This window comes from Athene noctua, chromosome 3 (assembly GCF_965140245.1).
Source record: "Athene noctua chromosome 3, bAthNoc1.hap1.1, whole genome shotgun sequence".
NCBI lineage: Eukaryota > Metazoa > Chordata > Aves > Strigiformes > Strigidae > Athene > Athene noctua.
The window spans coordinates 3941774-3968291 of record NC_134039.1 but is presented as its reverse complement, the minus strand read 5'-3'; the positions used below and the strand labels follow the sequence as shown (position 1 = coordinate 3968291).

Here is a 26518-nt window from a genome sequence, read left to right as displayed (position 1 = left end):
GGCACAGTAATGTTCACTACTGCTTCAGTTATTGATTTCTGAGATGGGTGTGTTTTACTTTTAAAAAATATGTGCTTCTCTTCAACATATTATAGTTTGTTGCAGTTAAAATATGTATTTTTATGATGTCTGTAGAAAGGGCAATATAAACGCATGTAAAGAGTTAAGAGTCTCAAAAAAAAAAAAAAATCTGAGTTGTATCTCCTTGCCCCATTATAATTTAAATGACAGAACAGTTGCCTGGCTTTCAAAGGAGTTTCTCTTAGACTTCTCAGGTTATTAGCATAGTTCATAACTGTGTTATTCAAGAAAGCTGTCTTTTCAGTGTTCTGTCCTTCTTTTAAAGTGAGTTACATGGGGCAGGATGGGATCTTCTGCCACAATTTTCCTTTTGGAATTGCTGTTTGAGTCAAGTAAATGGCAAAGATGATACTAGGTACTAATACTGCCAACTTCAGTAATTGGGTTTTATAGGATATTGAAGCCTTCGTGTTTTCTGGGAAGGGTTGGAGGGGCTGGGGGAACAAACCTGGTTTTTATTATTTTGGTGATGCATGCTTCATTCTTGAATGTCGCAACAAATTGGAGAGCTTAATATGCTCATCTGCCAGCCCTGCAGAATGGGTTGCAAGTTGTGGCTTTGAATCAGTCTGCGTGAAACTGCACATCCTAAGTGTAGCTGTGTTTCTTCTGAGCCATCCTTCAACTAACTTGTATCATTCCTGAAAAGGAGGCTTTCTCCAGTCCTTCCTCCGCCAGCTCTGAGCTCCAGCAAGGAGTGAGTAACCTCTGTGATGCCCAGCAGTGCCTTCAGGCCTTGGTGACTACACTTGACATGCATGGTGTTCCAACTTGGTGCTTGCTGTGTGCGTGGGTACTCTTGCTCCACGTTGCACGTGATAAATGAGTACAGGCTTCATTGTGCGTGGATTTACTTTTCTTCAAACGCTGGCCATGGTGTCTTATTAGAGAGAGTCCTGCCAGTTGGCTGCATGCTTTCCTATGGTGCACTAGATGATACTGAGCTGGCTATTAAGGAGATTTTTCGGGTTACAACTGTATGCAGGCTTGAAAAAGTATTTTTTTACCACTTTCAGTTTATTGAATACTTTTTTTCTGAAAAATGTAGTGGTCATAAGCAACCAGCTCATCAAGAAACTCCACTGGTTAAATCTTTAGGGGGTGGGAAATTATGCAGGGAAGGGAAGGAGATAGCAGAGTTGAGGTAATAAATCTACTTAAGATTCTGCTTTCTAATTTAAAGAAGTCTACCCCTTCTCCATGGAAATAAAATCTCTAAACTAAATGTTTTGCTGCACAATAAAAACTTGCCTTATGGAGGGGGGGAATACAAATTTAGCATTATTAAAACCACAAATCTTCCCCCTCCCTTTCATAACTTCTCTAAAGATTGTCATAAAAAAAAAATTATATTTAGTGTGTCTAAAGTTACAGCGTAAACAATTTAGTGTGGGTTTTTAACCCAACCAACCCCAAAAACCAACAAGACAGAAGGAAAGAAAAGCTTCCAAACATATATAGCAGAACTTGTTTATTTGGAGGTAGATGAAGGAACTTAGTTCCTTCACCATCTCCCAGTGCACATGTGACAGTGTCTTTAAGAAGCAGTTTTGTGGTAATTAGGGGAGTAGCCTGATCTTGGAAACCAGCTTTTGAATTTTCTGAAGTCTGTTTTAGTATTTCTAATTTCAGCGTGAGTTTCTCATACAGGGAACTGTATCTTCTCTGGCAGTGTAGCCCTTGACATTATTCAGGCAGGCACATCTTTGCCTCTATAAATGTAAACCTCTTGGTCAGGACATACCTCCTGCTGGAAGTTTAAAGTGCCCACCTATGCTGATGAATACACCTTCAAGATTTTTGTTAAATTTGTGTGGTGACAGGAACATTTAGTATGTCAGTCATAGTATGTATCTAAATGCTGCTGTACAGCTCTGTTGCTACAGTGCCTGAGTAAAGACAGGGAAAGGTAGAAATGTTTTCTGATAGTGGCTTTAAAAGGATGTGATTGTCTGCTTTATACAAATGTAGTGTTTTTCTCAACCTTTTGTTGAAGTAGGAATGAGGCTGGAATTTTCATAATGTTATATATAGCTTGTGATTAAGGACAACTAAACAGGCATTTGACATTTCAGAACCTATCTGTTTTCATGGTTACTATTTTTCATTAGTCATCTTAGGTATTGTCTATGAAGAATATGCAGACTGTGCAAATGGATAAAGTAAGCAAATAAAGCATATAAAATAAAGGCGTTGTGTTAGAGAACGGACCAGCAGTGGTAGAGCTGAGCCTGAAAGAACCAGTATTGTCCATTCCTGTGGATGTTTTTCTCCCCTACCTCCTCATACCAGCTTCAGCATTCTGAAACAACATTCATCTCATGCTATGCAGTGAATTTTGTATTTGTATGTATTATGTGTGAAATATACATATATTTTTATATATATATTTAAAAAATTTCAGAGAATATCAACATACAGGTGGCTGTTGTGGTTTAACCCCAGCCGGTGACTCAGCCCCACCCAGCTGCTCGCTCACTCCCCGCCACTATGATGGGGGAGAGAATTGGAAGGGTAAAAGTGAGAAAACCTGTGTTTTCAGAAAAAGACAGTTTAACCAGTAAAGCAAAAGCCGCACGCACAAGCAAAGCCCGAGCAGGGATTCATCCCCCGCTGCCCCTCGCGGGCAGGTGCTCGGCCATCCCCAGGACAGCAGGGCTCCGTCACGCGTAACGGTGACTCGGGCAGACAAACGCCATCGCTCCCAACATCCCCCCTTCCTCCTCCTTCCCCCAGCTTTACGTGCTGAGCACAGTGTCCTGCGGGCTGGGATGTCCCTGGGCTCAGTTGGGGTCGGTGTCCCGGCTGGGTCCCCTCCCAGCTCCTTGTGCCCCCCCAGCCACTCGCTGGCGGGTGCTGCGAGGAGCAGAAAAGGCCTTGGCTCTGTGTAAGCGCTGCCCAACCAAAACATCCCCCTGTTACCAACGCTGTGCCCAGCACAAATCCAAAACACGGCCCCGTAGTAGCTACTCTGAAGAAAACTAACTCTATCCCACCCAAAACCAGGACGGTGGCTTTGATAACTTGACATTAAATTATGCTTTTATAGAAGTGGGGTGTATATTACTAAATTCAAGCAAAAAAATATGAGTCTTTGCTCAGATGGGCCAGTGTGGAGTACTTAGAAAACCGCTTTACTCATGTATTTCAGATTCTTATTTAAACATCCTTCTCTACAGAACAGTGTCATTTGGGCACTTCAAACCCCTGTTTTTCTTTGTTCTTTCCCCTCTTCTTTAATCTTATTTTAATAATGCACAGCCCAGAATAATGAGCTGCCCATTACAAAGTTACCATCTTGAGCTGTAGCACTGTTGAAAGGCTTCAAGTCAGTGCTTTTTAGTCAAACTTCAAAATGTCCCCCTACCTATTTTTTTTTTTTATTAAAAAATTCTTAAATTAGTAGTTACGGCCTGATGCACCGTTATAATGCAAGTTATACTTAATATGAGTGGTGTTAATGCATCTGTCTGTCCCCCCCACCCCTTATTTCTCCCCCTTAAAGCTGCCCCGCTGTTGCTGTACGCGAACCGACGTGACCTGCGACTGGTGGATGCTGCGAACGGGAAGGAGAACGCCACGGTGATCGTGGGTGGCTTAGAGGACGCAGCAGCAGTGGACTTCGTGTTTGTAAAGGGGTTGATATACTGGAGTGATGTCAGTGAAGAAGCCATTAAACGAACAGAATTCAATAAATCCGGGAGTGTACAAAATGTGGTCATTTCTGGACTTCTGTCACCTGATGGGCTGGCATGTGACTGGCTGGGAGAGAAATTGTACTGGACAGATTCTGAAACAAATCGGATTGAAGTTTCTAATTTAGACGGATCACTGAGAAAAGTTTTGTTTTGGCAAGAATTGGATCAACCCAGAGCAATTGCCTTAGATCCTGCAAGAGGGTAAGTCTTTGTTAAAACAAAATAATTACAAATATTAAAACTTGTGCTACTTTTTGTTTGTTGAATGATTTTAAATAAGTGATGGTACTGTTAATGAAGCTATCCTAAGACATTCTGCATTATTTGCTGCCTTTTCTAGTGTGATTTGAAAACAATTTGCACTTTTGAAATTGCAGTCATATTGCTTTGTGAACAACTAGAAATCATCAGACTTTAAAACAGTACTAGAAACTTCTATTGGCAGTAGTGCAGAAGGTGAACGGAAATGGAGAAGTTTTAACGTAAAACCCGAGATAATCTGCTTGAAAAGGCCATCAGTTGCCTGTGGACAGACTTGTGGCGCTCTGCCAGTATCAAGTAACGGAATTTTTTGGAGCTTTGTTCATTGTTGATATTCATGCTTTATTGAAACAGCCGAAGAAATGAGAGAAATCAATGCACTGTATTAATAACAGTTTGAGACATGTTTTAGCACTTAACCAGAACGTTTGCAGAAGGGTTCCTCTCCCCACCCTTGAGGAAACTTTTGTTTTAAAAAGTCTTGTGTTTTGGCTTTACCCTGTTCTAGGACAGGTCTAATTCCTCTCAGCTCTCATTTCAGTCCCTGGACGTGACCTACGGTATAATCTTTTTGTTCTGTTCTTAGGACAAAGCCGTGGTTGCCAGAAATGTGGTGGTTTTGGTGATGTCATATAAATGGCTAGCTTGAGGTTTCCCCATAGGTGGTCACCTGTGGTAAAGTGACTGGCTCTCCCAAAGTGAAAGGCTAATGGAATATCCTTGATGCTGTGTAATCTTTTGATAGTTTTTTAAAATCTGTAGTACAGATCTTATTTATATTATATTTTGTTCCCTGAACAAGCAAGAAAATGAGTCTATTGTACTACCATTTCATGTTTTTTGGGGGGGGAGAAATCAATGCATTCTTTCTTTGGCAAGATGAGGGTTGTTTTAGCTGCTTTCAGCTTTTTTACATTATAGTTTGTTGAACTTGTGTGTTTCAGTCTCTTCCTCCAAAAGAAGAAGGTCTCTTTGTAAAATATGGCTTCTTTCCTGAACTTCATAGAAATATCTCGAGTGTTTTCTTCCACATTTTCAATAGACTCTTGACAACATATAAACAGGATATAAGTTTCTTTTGTATTACTTGTATTTCCAGCTTTGGAAATAACAAAAGGATGGATTTATGCTTTTCTTATCTCTCTGCAACTTATACATTGGAGCCAATGATATAGTTAGTTTGATTTTTATTAGATTCTAAAACCATTTAAGAGAATGCAAGAAAGGATGTGTAATGCTTACGTCCCTTCCACCCACCATCCCAAAACTGAGAGAGAAAAAGGAGGAAAAACACTCTGGCTTGTAATGAGGGAGACCGAGATCCTTCTTAGTTAGGAATAACATACATGTGTCAAACCACTCGGTCTTTTTTAGAAGAGTATTTGTATTTTCTGAATCTGTACAGTAATATGCTCAGTGATCAAAACGAGATGATTGCATATTCTTGCACTCTTTCATAATACTTTACACAGAGGAAAGTACCAGAAGAAAAATGAAATAGATCAAAGGTAAAGTGAACTCATAACCTTATCCATACTGATGATCTGTTAAAGCAGTAGGAGTAAACACTTAAACATGCCTAGATTTAAACAAAACAACTCAAAAACCCCAAACACCAACCCCCCTCTTCACAAAGCAAACAAAGAAACCCCAACCAAAACAAAAAACCCAACAGCTGTAATTGAAGGACAAAATATTTTTTTCTTCTAAACGTTTGTAGAGGTCGCTTCTGAAGTAGTTATGTGAAGGGTATGTTTTAGGAAGGTAACACAGTAATAGATCCACTTTCTGTCTTACCGTATTGCAGTTGCAAAAATTGCAATTCTCATATGCGGTTTTATGACGGAAAACCTCTCAGCTTTCAATAAATCTGATTACATTTCAGAATGGCCTCCAAAGCTTGAAACATAGCTAGAAGGGTGGCATCAGCACAGGGATGTAAATTAAAAAAACATTAAAAATCCCCAAGCTGTTCTTGTATGCACTAATATTTACATTTTTTTAGCCCTGTAAATGTCTTGGTTTCACACTGTTGCCTGGCAGACGGTGGTAGCAATAAGCCATAAAAGGATCTAAGAGTGGTTAATAAAATCTGAAACTTGGAAAAGCAAACCCCCTCTCATTTTCCTGCAGTCTAATCCATCTGCTGTTATGCTCAGTTGATGGTTATTCCAGATACAGTTTTATAAACTCTTACAATTCATGAAAAGAAATTATTTAGCAGCAAAATTTACACAAAGGTCATCGTTACCCACCAGTTCAATTTTTCATTATTTTATTTGTCATATGTAGTTGATCTAAAGTAGCATACATTGAGTATTTCAGACGAAGTTAAGTATCAAACTACTCATCTGTTCTGTGCTTGTGTGTGCATGTGTATTTATTATATGTATCTTAATGAAAACGTGGGAACGCCTCCTTTGAAATGAAAAGTTAAGATCAGTATATGCTAGCACTAATATGTAGTCACAAATAATGCATTTTCTTGGCAGTGTCCCATGTAGAAAAAATTAGATGTTTCATCAACACTCTGGTCTTTTTAGCAACCTGTCTGCTGTAGGATGCTCAGTGGTCATCCTCTGAAGGTCACTACCCAGTGCTGTTGTGATAGTTATGCTCTGAAAAAGTCTAATTATATTCCTCATGCTACAGTAGCAGTAGGGGTGAATAAATAATGAGTTTGGGTAGCCTTTGCCTCTGCCAAAACCATCTGTTAATTGTGTGTGATGTTATATGTGTAACTGAAATACTGGAGTAGAAGTTAGACTAGGTTCCCGTGTCTGTTATCGATAATGGGAAATGCAATACATTTACTTACGGAAAATATTTCTCAGTTGGTAACTGAGACACGGTGGCCAAGTCTAATTTTTACTCTGGTATTTTTGTCTAGGAAGCCATCAGAATCTAAAATGTCTAGACTCCTCTTACTGGCCATCTCCTGTGAACATTTTGAGGTTTGAGCTTCTCATTTCTCATGTTCATATACTCCAACTTACTTTTTTCTATGTTAGTTGTCTTGATACTCAACAAAATATTGTGTGTGTGTACCAGGAGAAAGGAGAAGGGGCCTCAGATGAAGAGGAAGGGAATGGGGTGCTTGTTCAGCCTGCTTTTGAAGTGAGCCCAGGGGATTTCAGGGCAGTTGTGGAAAGGCTTCTCTGTCCTGGTTGTCCTTTCTGAAACTGTTCATTCCTGACCTGTGTTAAACAGGAGACCCTCTTAATAAGATCAGCAGGTGGGAATAACACATACTCTGACAATTTAACGATGATTTTTTGCGAGGGGAGGGGCTGGTGTTAGACCACCAAGTGCAGGAGGGCACCAGATTTAGGAACTGCTCACGTGAAAGTTGAGCAAGTGGAAGAGAAGTTTTTCTGTTTCAGCACTCAAGATGACAAAAATGGCATCATCTGATCAGATTCTTCAGCAAGTACGGCTTGAAAATGCCATATTGTATATTTGGACTGCTGGTTTCTTGTTATTCTTTTAATTTGTACAGCCCTTTTGTCCTCAGGGAAGAGATTTCACTATCATTGTTACAGTTCCCTCAAAATTACCCTTTAGACAACTTGATCAGCTTTCTTCATAAGAAGCACTATCATAATGAACTGGCTTTTCTCACTTCTAGATATATTGTTCCCCACAAAGGGAATTTTAAGTGCCTCCTAGAAGTGCTGACTAATTGCTTACTTTTCAGGACATGTTTTAAATCAAGTGACTCTATAGAGTTACCTTAATTGTTAAACTCTTGTAAAGCTTTCGGGTTGTAAAGGTTTTCAGTTAATGAATGGAATTAGAGTACAAAGGGCTACAACACTTTTTATGACAGCTGAAGTTGATTTCTGGATGGAGTACTTTGCAGGTTGGGCAAGATCTTCAAATTTAACACGTACCCCTCCCCCAGAGGACTTTTCTCTTATTTTCTTCATGCAAAACCTTTGCAGGGAATACATATACTTTTCCTACTTTATGAGCCTACTTCTTTTGTTTCTTTCAAAGTTGGAAACTTGTGTCTCACCATGTCAAGCACAAAAGCAATTGTAATACAGGCCTTACATCTGCACATCATAAAAAAAGATTCATGGAAACTGGTAGAATTTGTGGCAGAGTGGTAGATGTTATACAACAACATAAGGAAAGGAAAACGAACAGTTCTAATCAGTTACAGCATTTTGAGTTGGTAAAAAAACATTTTAAAAATGTAAAAAATTCAGAAATTTTCTTTATAAATTTACCCATTCAGCGAAGGGTTTTTTATTTGAATGCAAGTTAATATTATATAAAATGGCACCTTAGATGTAAATTCCCAAAATAATGCAAATAACTGAAGACTTTCATAGCTTCTCTTGCTTGATGCCACCTCTCCCTTGAGCAGATTGCTTCTGGCTGCAAATCTACTGCTGCTCTGCTCATACTAACATATTTCACAGGCAGCAGATTAGTGCACTCAGCTAATTGTTTGCTGTATAGCCTGGCCTGTGCAGTAAGGAGTTAATTTTGAGATTTTACAGGCATCTTATATGCAAGTGTTAAGCTGATATGAAATCTGCAGACTGCTGTGGTGTTGGCACGTAGATTTATAAGGTGTGTTTAATCTTTCTTCACCTAGGAAGTCTCTGTTGATCAGATGATGATGTTGGTTGCAAATACATCACTAAATTCTGGTAACAGCTAGGATATTAAGCAAACCAAAAGGTATTTTTTTGCGACTTAAAGATAACGAAGCTAGTGCAAAAGATTGCGGTAGTATTGCACAGGTTGTCCTGTGACACTGCATCAGGAGTGGCCTGTCTTGGCTCTGGAGCTGCATGTAACTCTTGGAAGATGTAAAATAGAGCATCGGTGTCGCTAAGCATGGGTGACTACAAATCAGAGAAGACTGCCTAGGCCAGGATTGTACTGCATGATTCAAAACCCAACAGAGTGCAAAGCAGCGCTTCATCCCACGAGATGCTGGCGTGGCATCCAAAATGTCCTCGCCATCTTCTGCCCCAGAACTGCAATAACTCCCTCTGCTTCTTGAAGTAGAAGGTGTTTGGGATTTGACTCTTGGTCTTGTGAAGATCTTTGTGGCTTCTGGAACAAGATCAGATGCTATTCGCTTATGGTAATAGCCTTGAATATTAACTCTAGGGTTTTTTTTTTTTAGTGGGGTTTTTTTGGTTTGTTTTAATCTCATTGACAGCCTGTTCAATTTGTAAGGTTTTTTCACAAAACTTCGCAAGGTTTCTTTGAGATTTATCATGTATGGTTTGTGTCATGCAGATTTCCAGTCCAATGCTAGGGTATTTCCCTGTGGCTAGATGGTAAAATTGTAAAGGTGTCATTTTATTGCACAGCTCAAAATGGTGATTTCTTTCTCCTCTTCTCTTTTTGCCTCATCTGAAGGAGAGGGTGAAGGAAGGTAACCAGAAAGTATCCAGAAACCCACATATTTAAAACAGTGAAGGCTTGAGAGGTGACCTCTCTTGTAAATCTTGCTGTGCTGGTTTTAGATGTTACTGCCATTGACTGCCTATCCTCACCCTACCTACTGCCAGAGGTTGCCAGGAACTCAGAGGAACACATTCACTAATATATTTTTTCTAATTTTCAGGCGATTTACCTATTTTTTTTTTTCCTCTGTGGAATGAGATGGGAGAGATTTGGCTTGTTAGAAATCAAATTAGAGTGCACAGAATCGATTTGTGCAGGACAAACATTTTTCTTACAGGCTCAGATATCTTAAAGATATAGATGTTTTTAGCTGTAGGCAAGTTAGAAAATAGCCTTTCATCTGTACCTCCTTCGTTCGGTGCTTGGGCTAGAAAACAAGACTGTGGACTGGATCAGTTGAGGGCTGTGCTTTCCCATCTGCCAAGTTCCCTCTGAATAAGCAGCATCTTGAAACGCTGTAGGGTTTGTGAAAACACTAATTTCTGTTTTTCTAAGCTTTTTTTTCCGCTTTGTGGCTTCAATTTTGGACTTGTTCTGGTGAGGCATGTGAATATGGGGATATTTAAATGACAGGCTGTTGACAGTTTAAGGTAACATTCAAGAGAATGATTTGGCCTGTCCCTTAACATGTACCTCACTTCTGTGGTGATAAGGGTGATGAGAATTAGTGAACATTATGTAACTTGCTGTAAAGTATCAATGTATACTTCAGATATTTGCATGCAGTGTTTATTTAATAAGTTAGAACTAAGTATTTAAGCTGAGGTGGTAATTTCTGGTCTGCTTGAATAACTTCTGGTGATGAGTCTTTGGGCATGGTTCTGTTTATCTGCATTTTCAGTCCCTGCAATTATAACTTAGCATCTAAGTCTAGACTATGAAGACCTGTTGTATTTTAAAAAATAAATTGTTAACAAACAAGTTTTCAGTAACAGCATGTTGAAGGAAGCTTTATGCCGAGTGAACACAAGGAAAATGATTTTTAGAATAATGATTTTAGACTTCTGGTAAGCATTACTAGCTAGACGTTAATTAAAAAATGTTTGTTCACACACTTTTAAAAATTAAAATGATCCTAAGACAACTTTTAATAACTATTAATAGGAACTCAAAGGGGCCGTATTAATTTACAGCAGCAAATTATAATCTGATATATTGTTCATTCTGTGTTCTTGCTTGAGAAGTTCAAAGTTGCGTTGCTGTTAAGGAAGCAGAGCGGCTTTAAAGGAACATCCATGTTCTGGAGAAGGGGCCAGAGTAAAAAACAAATAATCGTTCTCTCTCCCCATATATAACTTGCATAACTTGGTGGTGTTTGCCAGAAAATCATTACTTCAGAACCCATGACATCTAATAAGACTTGTAGGAGAGAGCTTTCGATTGCTCGCTAAAACCATTGCAGCTGACTCAGCTTAATCATTGCAAATTGCTGCAAGAAATTATTTTTCTACTTCATTTTAGGTAAGTTTTGTCTGGTAATCTCTTTACTCTTTCGAGGCAGGATGTTTTAGAAGGTATTTTTTTCAGAAATGATGATGATCCTTAACACAGTGTGTTTTAAAAAAGAAATTTATTGGCAAAATTAGCCTTCAGCAAATATAGCTCCTTACAGCGTGGTTTAAACTCTTGTTATTAATCCTGCGACCATCTTCTTCCCTTTCTAAATAAGATTCACTGTCAAAAGCAAGTTTTCTACCATAAACTGAGATTATACTCACAATTCTTGCTGCAGTGTATCGGTCAACATGTTGTACACCCGACGAGTGCATTTGCAGCAGAAGTGTGTAATGTAGGCTCAGCCTGAGTCTGAGAGGAGCATGATAGTGTCTGGCCTTACCATTAAGGACTTTGCTTATTCATGGCCTTGTGGAGTGTGCAGGTGGAAAGAGGAATGCGGGAAGACAAAATCTTCTGTTTTCTTCATTTAAAAATCAAGATATGTTTGGTTGTGGGTTGGGTTCCCCTCCCCTTCTTTTGGGGTAGTAATTGAACTGCATCCATTTTAGAGTTTAAACTTTGGTCCAAACTTTAGACCAAAGGGTTTGATCTGCGTATAGAAGATGGAGTAGAAAGTTGTCTTTGTTCCTCTGGAGGAACTTAGATTTATGTTGTGAGAAAAAATACTGATTTATGTCGCATTTCTTGAAGAAAGCTGATAAATCCACTTGCTAGCACGATTTGAAACAGACCAAAAATATTCTTTAAATAAACTATGGATTAAGTTTGTTTAAAAAAGTTAAAATCATAGCACGCAGCTGTATGAAATTCCAGCATGATTAACAAAAAGTCTGTAGAAGAACCATCTTTATTTGGCTGCATTCCTGGAAAAAATAAGACTATCCCTGTGGAGAATAAATGTATTTCAGCACTGTCTTCTCTGTAGAGTGGTCAGATAAAATGTCACGGGATAATACATTGTACAGAGGATGTCAAGCAAATGCAGCTTTTACAGCACAACTAGTAAGAAGGGACATACCAGGAGCATAATTTGTTAGGTGGCCTAATAAAATACCTAAGTAAGTGTTTCTAGAATTCCTGGGGTGACCCCAGGAGAGGAGAGGATGGTTCATGTTACAGTCAGCATGTCAGGGTTGTTAGTTGGGGCTGTATCTGAACCGATACAATTCTACCATTTCAAGATCTGTGTATAAAAGACCTGAAAATGAGCTGAGCAAAGCAAAAGTTACTGCTTTGGGTTTCTGCTTGCCGCTTGGAGAAAGAATTACAACTTTTCACTCTTTGTTGTGTTACTGTAGCCTATGTGGTGAGTTTCTGGTCAGTCTGTTTCTTTGGTAGGGGATGTCCCTGTCCAGGCTGCTTTTAAAACATCTGGCCCAGCTGTGGGTGTTCTGTAAGAAAAGAACCCAACAGAAAACCTGAGCCTTGTCCGTGGGAGCAGAGTCACTTCAGATGGGGCAGCGATGCTGTTCCACAGTAGTGCTCTAGATTTTAAATTGTGTGCTTTAAATGCATATGTGTGGGTGAGAATGTACAGGTAATATGTATTTGTGGTGTCTGTGTCTAGTTAATTGTATTTTATACTTGAAACATGCTAATTGTGTTGTACCTTAAAACCTAAAACCCAAACAAACCAACCCTCAAAATATCTCCTCCCCCCCCCGCAGCTCCAACAAACCCCCATAAATATGGCATAAATGTGGAATCCTTTTTTTATCTTGGATTGATGAGTAGAAATATAAAGCATAGTAACACATTTCCTAGACCTTAATGCTTTAATTAGAATCCTTCTAATACCACTCTTAAAAAAAAAAAAAAAAAAAAAAAAGTCAGCATCCATTCTAGGCCTCTGTCTTCTCCCTCCCCCCCTCTGCCACTTCTTTCCCCAGGGTTGTTTAACACATACTTTACATTTTCATTTCTCATGGGAACGTTGTCGTTCCTCACTTTTACATCTTAATTCCATGTTTCAGCATAAAGTATTACTTGTATTAAGTTTTCTCTGTCACTTCAAGCAAGAAGTGGTAAAGATAGGAGATTATGCAATGAAGAGCACTGTTAAGTTGGAGAGCTTTTTTTCTAAATAAATCTATGTAACTGTGAAATTTATTTTTCTTATTTAAAGGATAAGTATGATCTCTGCTCTAGCCGGTTGTTAAAAATTACCCTAAAGAAAATGCTCTTGCAAATTAAGATTGTGTGATTCTTTTGTATTGTAGTAAAGCATAGAAAAATCTTCCGTTCTTGAGTAGAATGTTCTTTTACTAAAAATGCATTTGTTTGTCATAAAATAAAACTGTATTTTATATCACTGTCTTAGGTTAAACTTTGGCAAACTTCTGAGTAAGGTCAAATAAAAGATGCTATCTTGATATTTCTTTTATTTTCAGCATGCATTTTTCTTGTGTATATTAAAAAAATAACAAATTCTGTGAAAGACATGTTTAGATCTAGATATAAGCCTGGGAGGTAAAAATTAAGAAGGGGGTTGGAATTTACTCAGGAGGTACATGTGGTTTATAAAGTAGTGGGCTCCAGTAGATCTCAAACTGTAAGAAAATCCTGGAAGAACGCTTTCAGATGTGTAAAACAAAACTCACCTAGTTCTTACTGTAAACACCTGAATGTGATGGAGCTTGAGCAGTTGGTAACAATCCAGAGTTCTCTGGTTTTAGTGCGTGTGTGTATATGTTGGTAAACTGGTGCTTCACCGGATTATGAGATTCCACACAAACGTTCTGTTAACTGTATAAAGTACGGATCGTGCGTTGATTTTACTGTGCTTTCCTCATTAAACAATTTGCTGGTTTATTGCGATAGCCTGACATGCTCTTTTAAACAGCATTTAATAATGTGCTTATTGTGGCCAGAAGTGCCGGCCGGAGGTTCTGACTGAGAATTTCTGTTGGCCCCTAGACGTGCATGAAAGTAGTCACTTGACTGAGGAGAAGGATTGCTGGATGTGGTGTTCAAGCCAGCACTCGCCGTTGAGCTGGCAGGCACAGAACGGCTTGGCCAAGTAGGCAATAGCAAAACCAGAGATTTGTTTTAGTAAAGGTCTGATCGCTGCTCATAACCACTAAAAGCTTTAGCATTAAATAAATTATATAGTCCTAATCAACATTTTATAGCTACAAACCAAATTTGGATTTAAAGAGACGGATTCTATGAAAGCATGAAAGTACAATGTGTTCTTGAGGTTTGACAGAAATTTGTTACTTAACTAGAGAAGAATTGTCTCCTTGCATAAAAATGTTCTTTTATTGCAAGGCAGAAATGAGACTCGGAAAACTGTGAGTTTCTAAACAGAGTTCTTTATGTTAATGTATTTGGTTTAGCCTCATGAAAGTCGGTGAAATCTCAGCAGTTTATGTCACGAGAGCGTTTTGCCCACTGTTTCATAACTCGCTGAAGGGCAGACTTGTTGATAACCATGAAACAGAAAAAGGGGCTCTTTGCTCCCAGTTCCAAGGGGCAGATTATCTATAAACTGTGGCCCGTGGCCTTGCTGTTGCATGTTCTGTCTTCTCTGTATCCCCCTCCATATAAAATGGATGCTATCAACTGGTCTCACACAGATAATTAGCTAATGAAAGTTAAAAAGGGAAAATCCAGGTCAGAACGTAGAGGATTTCTATGCATCAGCTTTTAAATATCCAGCAGGACATAACCTAAAATGGAGCAACGACTGGGAGAAAGACTCGGTGATTTTTGAGTTTTGATATGCTTCGTGGTCATCCAGGGGCTGTACAGATACAAAGGCAGAAGCCTTCCCATTTTCTTCAGTGAGAATAGGATTACAGATGCCAGAGGGCCACCCGTGCAACAGGGTGGGAAAATTAAGATTTTTGAGCTCTGGTTCCTATTTAAGTTCTTTGTCACTCTTTTTCTTTTGAAGCCTGGCCCTCTGCAAACAACTGCTAGTAATCTAAAGTTGAAATCTTATGAGCTGAATTTCTCATGTGTGGCTGTGAAAGTATTAGTTGCCTTCTGTGATTCTCCAAAACGCACAACATGAGACAAACTGTGGATTTGTGTAGTTTGGGACTCTTCCACCCACCCACCTGCATGGTTTGTAAAATCTCCCAAAGCATCTTGCCTGTTCCCTTCATCCTCTTCATAAACGACATATTAAAAGTTCCCTTAGAGAATTTGTCATGTGGCACCCTAGAAATACATAACCTCAGCCAAAACTTTGAATAAAGAGATGTGACTCTGTAAAGATGGTGGACTGCTTGATGTTTGCCCACATGTGCATGCGTGTGGCTGTTGACATATGTAAGTATGTGTATGCATATTTTATTTGTAGAGTTCACCAGTGTAAATATTAACAGTATATACACCAAACAATCTACACATAATTAGCCTGAAATCTGTTACAAAGGTCAACTCATTAAAAACTGAATGGAGTTACAGAAAAACTTGGTTTGGGTGTAGGTCTTCCAGAGGCTAAAGCCTTCTGACTTTCATCTGGTGACCCTCAAAAGCATATGTTGCTTGTGACTGCTCTGTTAATCTTGACAGGACTGCTCGTCAAGATTAAATGTAAAAATGTACTTGAATGTTTTGCTGGACTTAGGATGAGTATTTCCTTATCAGTTTGTGGTCCTGGAGCTAAGGGACGAGTAGCTATCACTATTTTTGGGAGGAGGGAAAGACGGAAGAGAGAAATTCCTTAAGATCCTCTAAGAGTAACTTTATGAAAATGAGAAGTAAAATTTGTCATATTGGGGAAAGCTGCCTGACAGCTCTTTATAGACTAGCAGAAGCCCTACATTTAAAACTAGACAAAAGGAAAGAAAGTGACCCTGAAAAATTAAATAGGCTTAAAGACAACACTCCTGAAGTCAAGTGGAAGGTCATCTATGGTAGTTACTTGACACTTAAACCTTGACTTGAGTGCTGCCTATCGTACTACAGATTAAGAGGTCTAATCTTAGGCTCTTGCTCATGAATCATTTGGCATTAGACTATTCTATTGTTGATTTCCAAGATGTAGTTTGTTTGTGGATTGTCATTCTTGAATTCACAATTACCTGTTCAAGTAAGAAAAAAATTCTTTCATGCCAATGAAAGAATCTGCAGAGCCAGTTAGCTATAAAGGAAGTTTATGAAGTGAATATAGTAAAAAAAAAAAAATCATTTCATAGTGATGGAAAAGTCAGCAGTATTCTGAAAATAGTTGTGCTCGGTGAAGTTTCGGCATTAAAAAGTACAGTTAGGAGCAAATATTTGTATTTTGAAGTGGAGCACGATGAGACTTAACTCCTTATCAAGATTTTCCAGTTGTGCTTTTCTTATCCCTCCCTTTCTCTGCCTCCCTCTCTCTCCATCTCCAAAATATTTGCCCCCACCATGTTGACCATCCACTTTTCCAACTTTCAGTTTTCAAAGTATGCTTTACAGTCAACTTCTTGAGGGAATGTATATAATGTAAACATCAAGTATATCCTCTGGGGCTGTGGCTTTGAAGTGTTTTTATTTCTGAAGTTCTATTTTCTGAAGTATCTTAAAGATAGTTCTTAGAATCTGTCTTGTGAGCTGCCTTGTGGTAGGCTGTGAAGCTCGGACAGATGAAATCACAGGATTAACAGTTATTTTGGCATGGCAGTGTCGAGCATGCTGCTTAGGTAGAGAATTGTGGTTTTGCAGAGAGTTTGTGGCATTCTAGTGTCCAGACTTCAATGATTGTTTTCTTAATGCAGGACCTAGATGCTTTGTGAAACTTCAGGAACTGCTGAATATTAACTTCCAATTTTTTTCCCTTGAGTTGGTAGAGGATATGAGTAAGCTTAATCTATGTATTTTTTTCTGTTAAATAAGGAAAGAGCAAAATCACGTTTAAAAGAGTGTAAGGGATGAGTGCTCTCCCCTATGGAGAAGTCTGGCTAATAAAATGGAGTTTTGCGGGGAATTTGAAAAATGCACAAGCTAGGTAGTGAGAGCAAGCATCAGGTTAATTCTACACTTGATAATTTTTGTTATTTTTAGTGAAAAGAATGGCTACCTTTTTCTCTTCCACATGCATCTTCCTGGCAAATATATATTGTTTCAGGGAACCATGAAATTTGCCATTTTCATAATTCTCTGTTGCTTCTAGATAAGCTTCCTTCGGTGTGACCATGGTCAAGGAGTTCATAAGACACAGCTTGTCAGACATATGTTCAGTGAGTGCTTGACTAATGTTTTTTTGATGGAAAAGTTCTGGCTCCTTTTTTTAGAAACAATAAGAAAAATCTATGGGAACAGTTAGCCTTTTTATGACTGACTTTGAAGACATTACATGACTTGTTTCTTCGTTTCAGCCTGTCCCTCTGGAATTATGAAGTTGCTAAGTTCTGGCATCTATTTTCTCAATACTGTTGAGAGCTGTGTATAAAATCTTCACAGAGATAGTTTGGGAGTTTTCTTTGCGTGGCTAACTAGAGTTGTTAGTCTTTAAAAAAAAAAAAACAAACCACACAGAAATCAAACAAACAAACAAAAAAACCCAAAAAAAACCAAAAACCCAACCTATTTCAGTGCTCCAAAATTGTAAAATGATATGAACAATTGTTGTATCCAGGGATTCAACAAAAAAATTATGGTCAAACTATGTTTAGAACAAACCTTTTGGTCTTAAATAGTTTTGTGTCACCTAGAATTACCCAGTTTTGTGTAACTGAAGACAAGACTGTTTTAAGGTAGTGGTGTTTCTATGCATGACAAGAAATGGTAAGTTAATAAAATGGTAATTTAGAGCCTGGTGTAATCTCCACCTAGACATTTTTAGGCTGAGTTATGCAATTCACATGCCCTGTTATATAGTTAATTTGATTACAACACCTTATTCAGTGTTTCAGCAGTCGAAACTGTTGACAAGAATGGCCATGCCCACTTTTATTTCAAAGCTTAAGTGTCTCATTTATCCAAGATCTTTTTTCGTGGATAGGTTTCTCACCCTCTTTAGGGTTTGAGGTGCCTGTAGTTCTTCTCAAAAGACAGAATTCTCTGTGGTCAGCCAGTGAATTCAGTGACAGTAGTGGGCCTGGGCAGCATTCTGGTTTGGGGCATGGAGTTGCCCTTCAGCAAAGGTAACTGCAGTTCAGTGGTAGAAGACTTCTGTGGGTTCTTTCAGAATTTGATTTTATTTTAGTCTTGGTCTCTTTTTCACAGGTTTGATTGAAATTTAAGTTGATGTCTGGCAGTCTGCTAACAGTAGAAGTGGAAAGGTGGGAGGGTTCTAACTGAAATGACTGGTAGTGAGGGCAGTGTGGTTTGATAAAGGGTCTTCCTCAAAAACATGTGAACACCAGGCTCTGTTTTTCTCCTTTCTACTACTTCTTTGCAACCAAAACGTTTTACTACTGTTTCTCTTATCAGAAGCAGAGTTGGATTCACATATCATAAAAGGAAGCAAACTTTTTTTGTTTTGCCAATCACTGGTTTAAGAGCTCCTCTGCTTTTTCAGCCTTTAATCTGCATTGTGGCGTTGTGTCTGTGTCACTCTTGACATGTTTCAGAGTGCATCAGATGAATTTGTTTAGTGAAGCAGTTCTTTTGTTTGCCTTTGTGTCTCTTCAGAAGCTCAAGAGTGGGCAAAACGTGTCAGCAGAAGTAAGCTGAATGATCCCACGGGCAAACTCTTGTCACTGCCAGAAGAAAAAAAAAAAACCCTATTCAATTGAATTGGCATTCTAATAGTAATGCTGTGTGTTTTCAGTCTTAAAATTGGCTTCCCGGCTCTGTGACAATTTCCAAGGTGACTGTGAGTAGGGTGAATGTACTGTATGGGGATGTTTGTTCATAGAGACTTAGATGTTGGGTTTTTTTTATTAGTTTCTTTTCGCACAGAAACACTTAAGCAGAATACTGTGTGATTTGTGGAATGATTGTGTGAATAATGTGTACACCAACACGTGGAAATGAGAACTTCTAGGCTGGAACCAAAGTTTGCTCAGAGGCATTTGTTGTCTTGTGCGCTTGGGTGGTCAGTTGGTGGTTAGAGGTGGTGTGTGTGCCCACAGCACAGAGCTGCTCGCCTGACTCTCTCTAGCTGTGTACAACTGACTGAACAGCTTCACGTACGAGGTGGCCAGATCTGGTCTGCGTAGGCTCTAGGGAACCTGGTCAAAATGCCAATGTCACAGACTCAGATGGCGACTTTAAGAAAGGCAAAGTGTCTCCCCTTTCACCTGGGTCTTTTGTGTCTACTAATTCTTGGAGAAGGCAAAAACTATTGCAGCCAAGCAGCTGGTGTTTTGGTCTTGCCACCTTGTAGTGTGGAGGAAACTCCTCAGGCGCTGCAGTTGAGCAAGCAGTGACAGGTCGTGTGGGGTCTGTGGTGGTGCTACAAGTCGTACGGCTGGGTTGTGTTACATAGCTGTGGATGTTTTCTGAATGAGACTGTGGGGAGAGCTGTGTGGTGAGAGGGTATTTACTCTGCAGAAGGCTACTGATGTCATAGAACGTAAAGGTGGTTCTTGTGGAATATGTGTGACCTTGTTTATAAGAGAAATACTTCTCCTCTGTCTTTGAGCATACAGATAATAGTTTAAAAATCACAACACAAAGCCTAAAATAAGTAGTGAGCCAGCAGTGTGCCCAGGTGGCCAAGAAGGCCAATGGCATCCTGGCTTGTGTCAGCACTGGCGTGGCCAGCAGGGACAGGGAAGGGATCTGAGCCCTGGGCTCGGCACTGGGGAGGCCGCCCCTCGGTGAGTGGGTTCAGTGTTGGGCCCCTCACCCCAAAAAGGCCATTGAATGACTCGAGCGTGGCCAGAGAAGGGCAACGGAGCTGGGGCAGGGTCTGGAGCACAGGTCTGCTGGGGAGCGGCTGGGGGAACTGGGGGGGTTCAGTCTGGAGAAGAGGAGGCTGAGGGGAGACCTCCTGGCCCTCTGCAACTCCCTGCCAGGAGGGGGCAGAGAGGGGGGATGAGTCTCTGGAGCCAAGGAGCCAGCGCCAGGCCCCGAGGGAATGGCCTCAAGCTGCCCAGGGCAGGGTCAGGCTGGCTCTGAGGAAGGATTTCTGTGCAGAAGGGGCTGTTGGGCGTTGGAATGGGCTGCCCAGGGCAGGGGGGAGTCCCCGGGATCCTTGGAGGGGTTGAAGAGTCGGGCTGAGCCAGCGCTGAGGGATCTGGGGGAGTTGGGAACGGTCAGGGGGAGGTTCATGGTTGGACTGGAGGAGCTTCAAGGTCCTTTCCAACTGAGATGATTCTGGAATTGCTTAAGGGAGTGTTTCATTGGTAATTTGTCACATGTAAGGGTATGAGCTGCAATTTCAGTATAGTAAAGATCTAAAGGTAGCCTGGGGAATGGTGGTGGTACAGAGTCAGGAAGCCTAGCAACTGGCTATTTTAATTGAGGGTCAGATGCTATTTAACTTAAAAGCTTTCAAACCACTTGCATAGCTAAATAGGTGATCTCTCAAAGGGCAAGTTTCTCTGTGTAACTCTCGGTACAAAGAAAGCTTAACTCCTGTGTTAATATCATATGTGTTAATAATCATAGCCTGATTTGCTTCTAAAGTAACAGACATCCAGCCAGTGTGATCATCCTTAAAACGTCAACAGATGTTTTACACAAGTAGAGTCAGTGTGTAGACAGTTGTAACAGTAGGGTTGCGTTGCATCATCAGAACTTGCAGAGCTTACTTCTGGAGGTAAGGGATGTTTACGTACAGATTTAGTTAAAGACGTTATGCCATGAAATGGCAATAGTTACAAGTGTGTAACTTTACATAAGCATCACACATTCAGTGGTGGAATGGGTCTAAAAAGACAAGTTTTGGTAGCAGTACAGTCTGCCATATCAGTGTAGTTGGGTGGAATGAATGTTTTGTGTATCACTGAGCAAATACATCGCTTGCTGTGACATTTTTTAACAGATGGGCGACTGAGGATTTTGTTTCTAATTCTTCTTTGGGTGGTATGTTATGGTTTTGGGTTTTGTTTGTTTTGATGAGAAATCTTGGGCAAATCACTATTCCTGCCATAACTTTCTTTTTCAAGACATTTGATGTTATTTAGCTCGTTTGTGAGCACAGCGCAGTTTTCTGCCTTTCCTTTCCCCTCGTCCCACTCCTGCAGATGCCTGTTGGAAGAGGTACAAACATTCTGTCTGCCCGAATGACGTAGGCCAGCCTTTTGTGTTTTGAAACATATGAAGCAGCATGCTCACAACGGCATCACTTGTGAAACCATTTAGAGGAATTAGAAGGAGAAAAGCAAAAATGTGCTTCAAAAACCTAGGATAAGTATAAAAACTTTGGGGGGATGCTGAGACAGGCTCAAAGAATGTTTGTGATAAAAGCACTCCTTTCCATTGCTGCATCTCCAAATGCAAAAAACATGGTGCTAATGTGCTGCTGAACTGTTTATAAAGAAACAGAGGTGCTGACCTGCTTTCTTAATTTGAGATGAATTATATAAACTACATTAAATGGTGAAATAAGAGCAAGTGCTTTCATTGAAGGATTTTCAGTTACTTAAAGTTGGTGTGAAATTCTCTTGACAGTTTTACTTTGGTAAAAAATGCTGATTCATCAAAATGGAAATGTTTTGTAGAAACATTTGTTTTGGCAACTTTTCATCAGGCTGTTGTCCTGGTTTGCATGGTGGAGCCTTGAGCTTCCAGCTCTGTTGCAGTCACCCTTTGCTAGTAAAATGGTTAGGGATTTTCAGCTGTGGTAGTTTTGTGATCTTCTCACTGGTTTTAGGTGTTTCTATCCAGGTAGATCTTTCCGTTTCAAATGTTACTGTTGTTATTCCAATTCAGTGAGAACTTGTAAACTTTGATTTTTGTTTCACTGGTCGCAGCAAGACTTAGATGAGAGCAAAACACTTCCTGCTAAAAGAAGCAGAACTGTCCTTTCCACATCCCCAGTTCTCATTCCTGTGTCAGCTCTTCGTCATCCTGGCGCTATGGTTTGTGCTACACTGGGTATTGTCTATATGAAAGGTAGGAATAATGGTTGTTTGGGTCATCAGAATTTTAATACCTCTCTTGCAGATCCTAGAAGGCAAGCAGGTGATAATAATATAGAGGAGGGGGAAAAAATGGGTTAAAAATATGATTTTTTTTTTTTTTTTTTTTTTCCCCTAGGACATGGGAACAGAGCATCTTAGGAGAGATGGGGTCTCTTCCCCCTGTCAGAAGCTTTAGTTTCCTGTGCTGGTTGACCTGTACAGCCTTGGTTGTAGATTCTGGTTATCATATAAGAATGCTAGTTATCCGTTAACTGTTTCCAGAGGCAGTCTGGGTTTTAAGAGTTACTAAGCTGTCTTATCAGTTTTCTAATTTTTGCTCACTGGTGTTTGCTCTCTAAGGTTATTGCAAATCTTAAGACACTTCTCAAGTTTTCTGTCACCCCTATTAAAGTTCTGATTTTCATGGTGACATACTGAATTCCACACTATGAAATGCAGAAGCGTTTTTCTTTATTGCTGTAAAAAGCAATGTCATTAAATTGCAACCAGTAGCCTTCTAATTCACCCTGTGATTTGTTCATCTTTTGTCTGAATACTAAGCAGCTTACTTTGTGAAAGTTGTATTGTCTTTAAATATATAAGCTGATGCAAAAGGGGAGATATACACAGTTGCTTAAGAGACTCTTGTTATCATTTGGTAGATATTCTTGCAACATCACCTTCTAGCACAGGATGCATTCTTGCTCCTACAGGTGGGATTGGGAGGGTAGAAAGGAAGTAGCAGCATTCTGCTGCCAAAATAAATAGTTTGTGGGCCTCATCTACCACTCCAATCTCATCAAGACAGCTGTTAACCAAATGTTTGACCTGCTTAATGGTGTGAGGGTTGGATATCACTTTGGAGGGGCGACATAATTAGTGAGGTTGTGCTGCAAAGTAATACCTGTTTTCTCTGATAATTCTGGCTTAAATATGCACAGCTCAAAACCAGTCCCGGCACAGTTTAGTGCTTCCAGTGGAGGGTTTAGCAAATGAGCAGGGAGCCATTCCCTTCAGTGGTATTACAAGAGCTAATGTTTCTCAGTGCAAGAAGCTTTACCAACAGCTCTATTAGCTGTCTGGCTTTCTGCATATTTCATGCCGTGGATGTTTGGTGCCTCTTGCTACCTCTGCCAATGTGATTAAAACCCAAAACGTGTTACAAGTGTGAGAGAGTTGGTGATGGGTGGCAATTTCCACTCCCAAGCTTGGGTCACATGTACAAGTGCTAAGGATAAGGGTTGCTGCAGAATTTTGCCCTGCCTTTAATTAGCTCCTCTGAGGTTACAGGTTTGTGTGTCTGAGGTTTGGGTAGCTGAGGAGAGCAATATTCACAGCTCTTTATACGCTGAGCGCATGAGATTGGGTTATGTTTAGCTAGCGAAAAGCACACACAAAAAAATTGATGGACCTAGAAGCTGACAATAGCCTGAAAATAGGAAAAAGCACCAGTTGTAGCTAATATAATATATGATGCCTGTATGAGTACTGTAGGTATCTGAGCCTAAGCCAAAAAATAAGTCCCATTTTGATCTTTGTGATTTGTTCCTCGATTTCAGTCGAGTCAGGCCCCAGCTTCACCTACCGGAGGAGTCCAGTGCTGTCATGCAGGTCTGTAGCAGGGCACCCACACAGGACAGACCCCCTCCAAATGCTCTAGCTGCTGGATGTCCTTCGTTCAGTGCCTCTGCTTTTGTTAGACTTGAAGGAATCTAGCCATGCCATGCTTTTCTAGAAGACCAAGTTCTCTTAATTCCAGTGTTCACTGAGAAACTTGCATTGTTACCATTTGTTGGATTTGTGGTTTGTTTTTTTTTGTTTGTTTTTTTTTTTTTTTCCAGAGGTTTTGCCCATTAATCAACATTAGAGTGGTTGTGTCTTGTCCTAGAAGTATGGCTAACAGAGAGGGCCCAGGCAGATGCCAGTTTGTTGCAGGGGATGCACAACAGAAAAAGCAACACATAGATCTCTGGTACTATTTTTTTTATAATAGATAGTCAATGTGAGTAAGGTGATGTAGAAAAAGCTTGCTTGTTCTCTGCACTGAAAAGAACCCCAGTCTCTGCTTTGACAGAAGTTTCATATCTCTTTAGGAGGAGCTACCTACAGAGGAAGAGATGATGTCCCTGCTTAAATAGAAGTTGGTGCCTTCACTTAGTCCCAGATATAACTGCCTCATTGACATCACTTTGGACTGCTGACTCTCTGCCTCTGAAAAGAACAAAAAACCACATAGTAACTTCTCTTGTTAGGATTAAGTGAAAGCTGAGTTCTTGCCAAGCTGAGCAAGCCTTATTTCTTTCACTGTTATCTTGGACCCCAAAAAAGAAAGCGAGTTTGTGCCTTTCTGTTTGAAAGTCAGCCAGAAAACGATCTTTGAGGGGAGAATTCCCAGGCCATTTTTAGGTACCCAACTGCCTGAGTTGAGCTAGCCAACTCAACTCCCTTCACAGTCACTGCAGAAGGGTGGCTTTCTCTTTGGGCTGAGTCAGAGCAATACCGTAACCTCTGCAGGAAGCTGCCACTTCTCTTCACCTTTTGTTTGAGGAGCCTAGCTGGTGTGCTCAACCTTTGCAACTGGGTTCTAAAACTGGACCTTGTGATTAATGCTGCTTCCCCTCAGAGGACTCTCTGATTATTCAGAAATAATTATTTGTTTCAGTGCTAAACTTGGTGAGCACTATTGCTTCTGTGGACTGTGAGAAGGAAGAAAGCAAAAATGTACGGTCTTGTTTAGAAAAATGACTGTAGTTTTAACAGTCAAGGTTTAAAACTAAAACTACCCCCTAATATAAAGCAAACACCATAAATGTGACTTTATTGGATGATTTCTTAATGTGGTGTAAAAGACTGAGCAAAAGGGTTATTTCATTCTCCTATTCCAGTTCAAGAAGCTAGAGTTTTGTAGAAATTCCCACACTGGAGGCTCCCTTGTGGACATCAACCTTGATTAAGTAAAATGAGACTGACTTGCATATATTTGAAACTCTTGCAGTCATTAGAGTGCTGTTCCTGATAAAACTGTGATGAAGGCAAGTGTCTTTGTATTTCATCTGCATTAAAATAATTGTTTTATCTGTGAAGCAAATTGAAGCCTTATATTTTTTCTTTTTTTTTTTCTTTTTTTCTTTTAATAGAAGTCCTCGTGGTTGTTATAGCATTCATTTCCAAAGCAAATTCTGAAAAGCTTATATTAGGCATTGCAGCCCAACACAGAGGAGCACTGAAGGGTTCTGAGTTGAGAAGATTTTCATACAGAAAATCTTAAGGCGATATTAAAGCCATCAATATGTACAACCCTGTAATTTTATGTATTACTTGGAAATTCAGCTTCTTTGCTTCCCTGAGTACAGAGTGTGGTATTGAATATGGCTCAAATTCCTATCTGGAGAAAGACTCATTTACACAATGAATTTTTGCTGGCCTGGAAGAGTCCTTTCTGAGGTAGTTATGTCAACTTGTTGAGTTGATCCTGAAGGCATTAGACAATTAGATTTGAGGTGGTAAAAAAAATCTCAGGGCTCCCGCCCCATTGCTTCAAATTTATGACTTGTGACTTAAGGATCAGCTTTGTTACTGCTGTAGGAAGGGAGTTGGTTAGAAGAAGCTTTCAGCAGCTAGGGCTAGCCCTACTGCTATTGGTAAGTCCATTTTCTTTCCCCATGCTGTGAAAAAGCTGCAGTACCTATTTTCTTGGATTTTGTGGAATGAACCTGGTTCTGTCAAGCTGTCAGGGTCAAGTGCCGTTGAATCGCAGCCTTCCCTGGCCTGTCTGTGTCCTCTGCCTCCTCGCTGTTACCAGGGTGCAAAACCAACCTGTTCTGGTAGCTCACAGTGCAGACCACAAAAAACCACAGGAGCAAGGTTATGAAGATGTAAGACTCCCTTGAATAAATTATCTATTTCTTACACAACTGGGAGAAAGTCTTACCGCTGCCACCACTTCTGTGTATTATTAGAATAACTCTTATTCCTCTTATTTGGATGTCTTCCTCTAGTTCTTTTTCAAACATACTTTTGTCCTTAGTGGTAATCCCAAACTTTTTTGTTTTCTGTCATTTACAGAACTGTACATCCGTTTTATTACAATGAAATTCAGTTCAGAGAAGAGTAGTTAAACAGTAATTGTCAATAAAGCAGATAAAAGCCTTTGGTAAAATTGGATAACAAGCATGAAGGGATTACTGTTCGTGACTTATAACAAAAGAAAGTATTGTTATCTGAAGCAGACCACAGAATGGACAGGCTAAATTGGACCTGATATGAAAAGAATAAATTAATTTTAGAGCAGTACATTTTTTTGGAAGTGTACACAGTTTTCAGAAATTGTTGCACTTGAGATTTGAATGCATCCCTGATGTACATAGACTCAGCTCTTGAGGAAAGAATATCCATACTCACGCATACATAATCTGGGATTTTATTTTCTCATAATGTGTTATGAGTGCTGGCTGATGAAAAACTTAGAGGGGTCAGGTTGTATGACCGTGTTCCTGCATTTCCATGGAAAATGAAAGCTTAAAGGAAAACCCAGAGCTTAGATGAATTAATCGTACTTTGCCTTGGGACAGAAATTATATACAGCGAAACCTGTAAATTATGCATGGCCTGGACACAAGTCTCAAGCTGTCAGCAGCC

General features: G+C 39.8%; 1 protein-coding gene across 1 annotated transcript in view; it reads left to right on the top strand.

Annotated features, from left to right (window-relative positions):
* The window catches only part of LRP6 (LDL receptor related protein 6), a 127088-nt gene that overhangs the window by 12290 nt on the left and 88280 nt on the right, over window positions 1–26518 (top strand). Inside the window, exon 2 of the mRNA XM_074901800.1 lies at window positions 3587–3980. Within this exon, the coding sequence (XP_074757901.1) occupies window positions 3587–3980 (394 nt within the window). The remainder of the gene's footprint in view (window positions 1–3586; window positions 3981–26518) is intronic.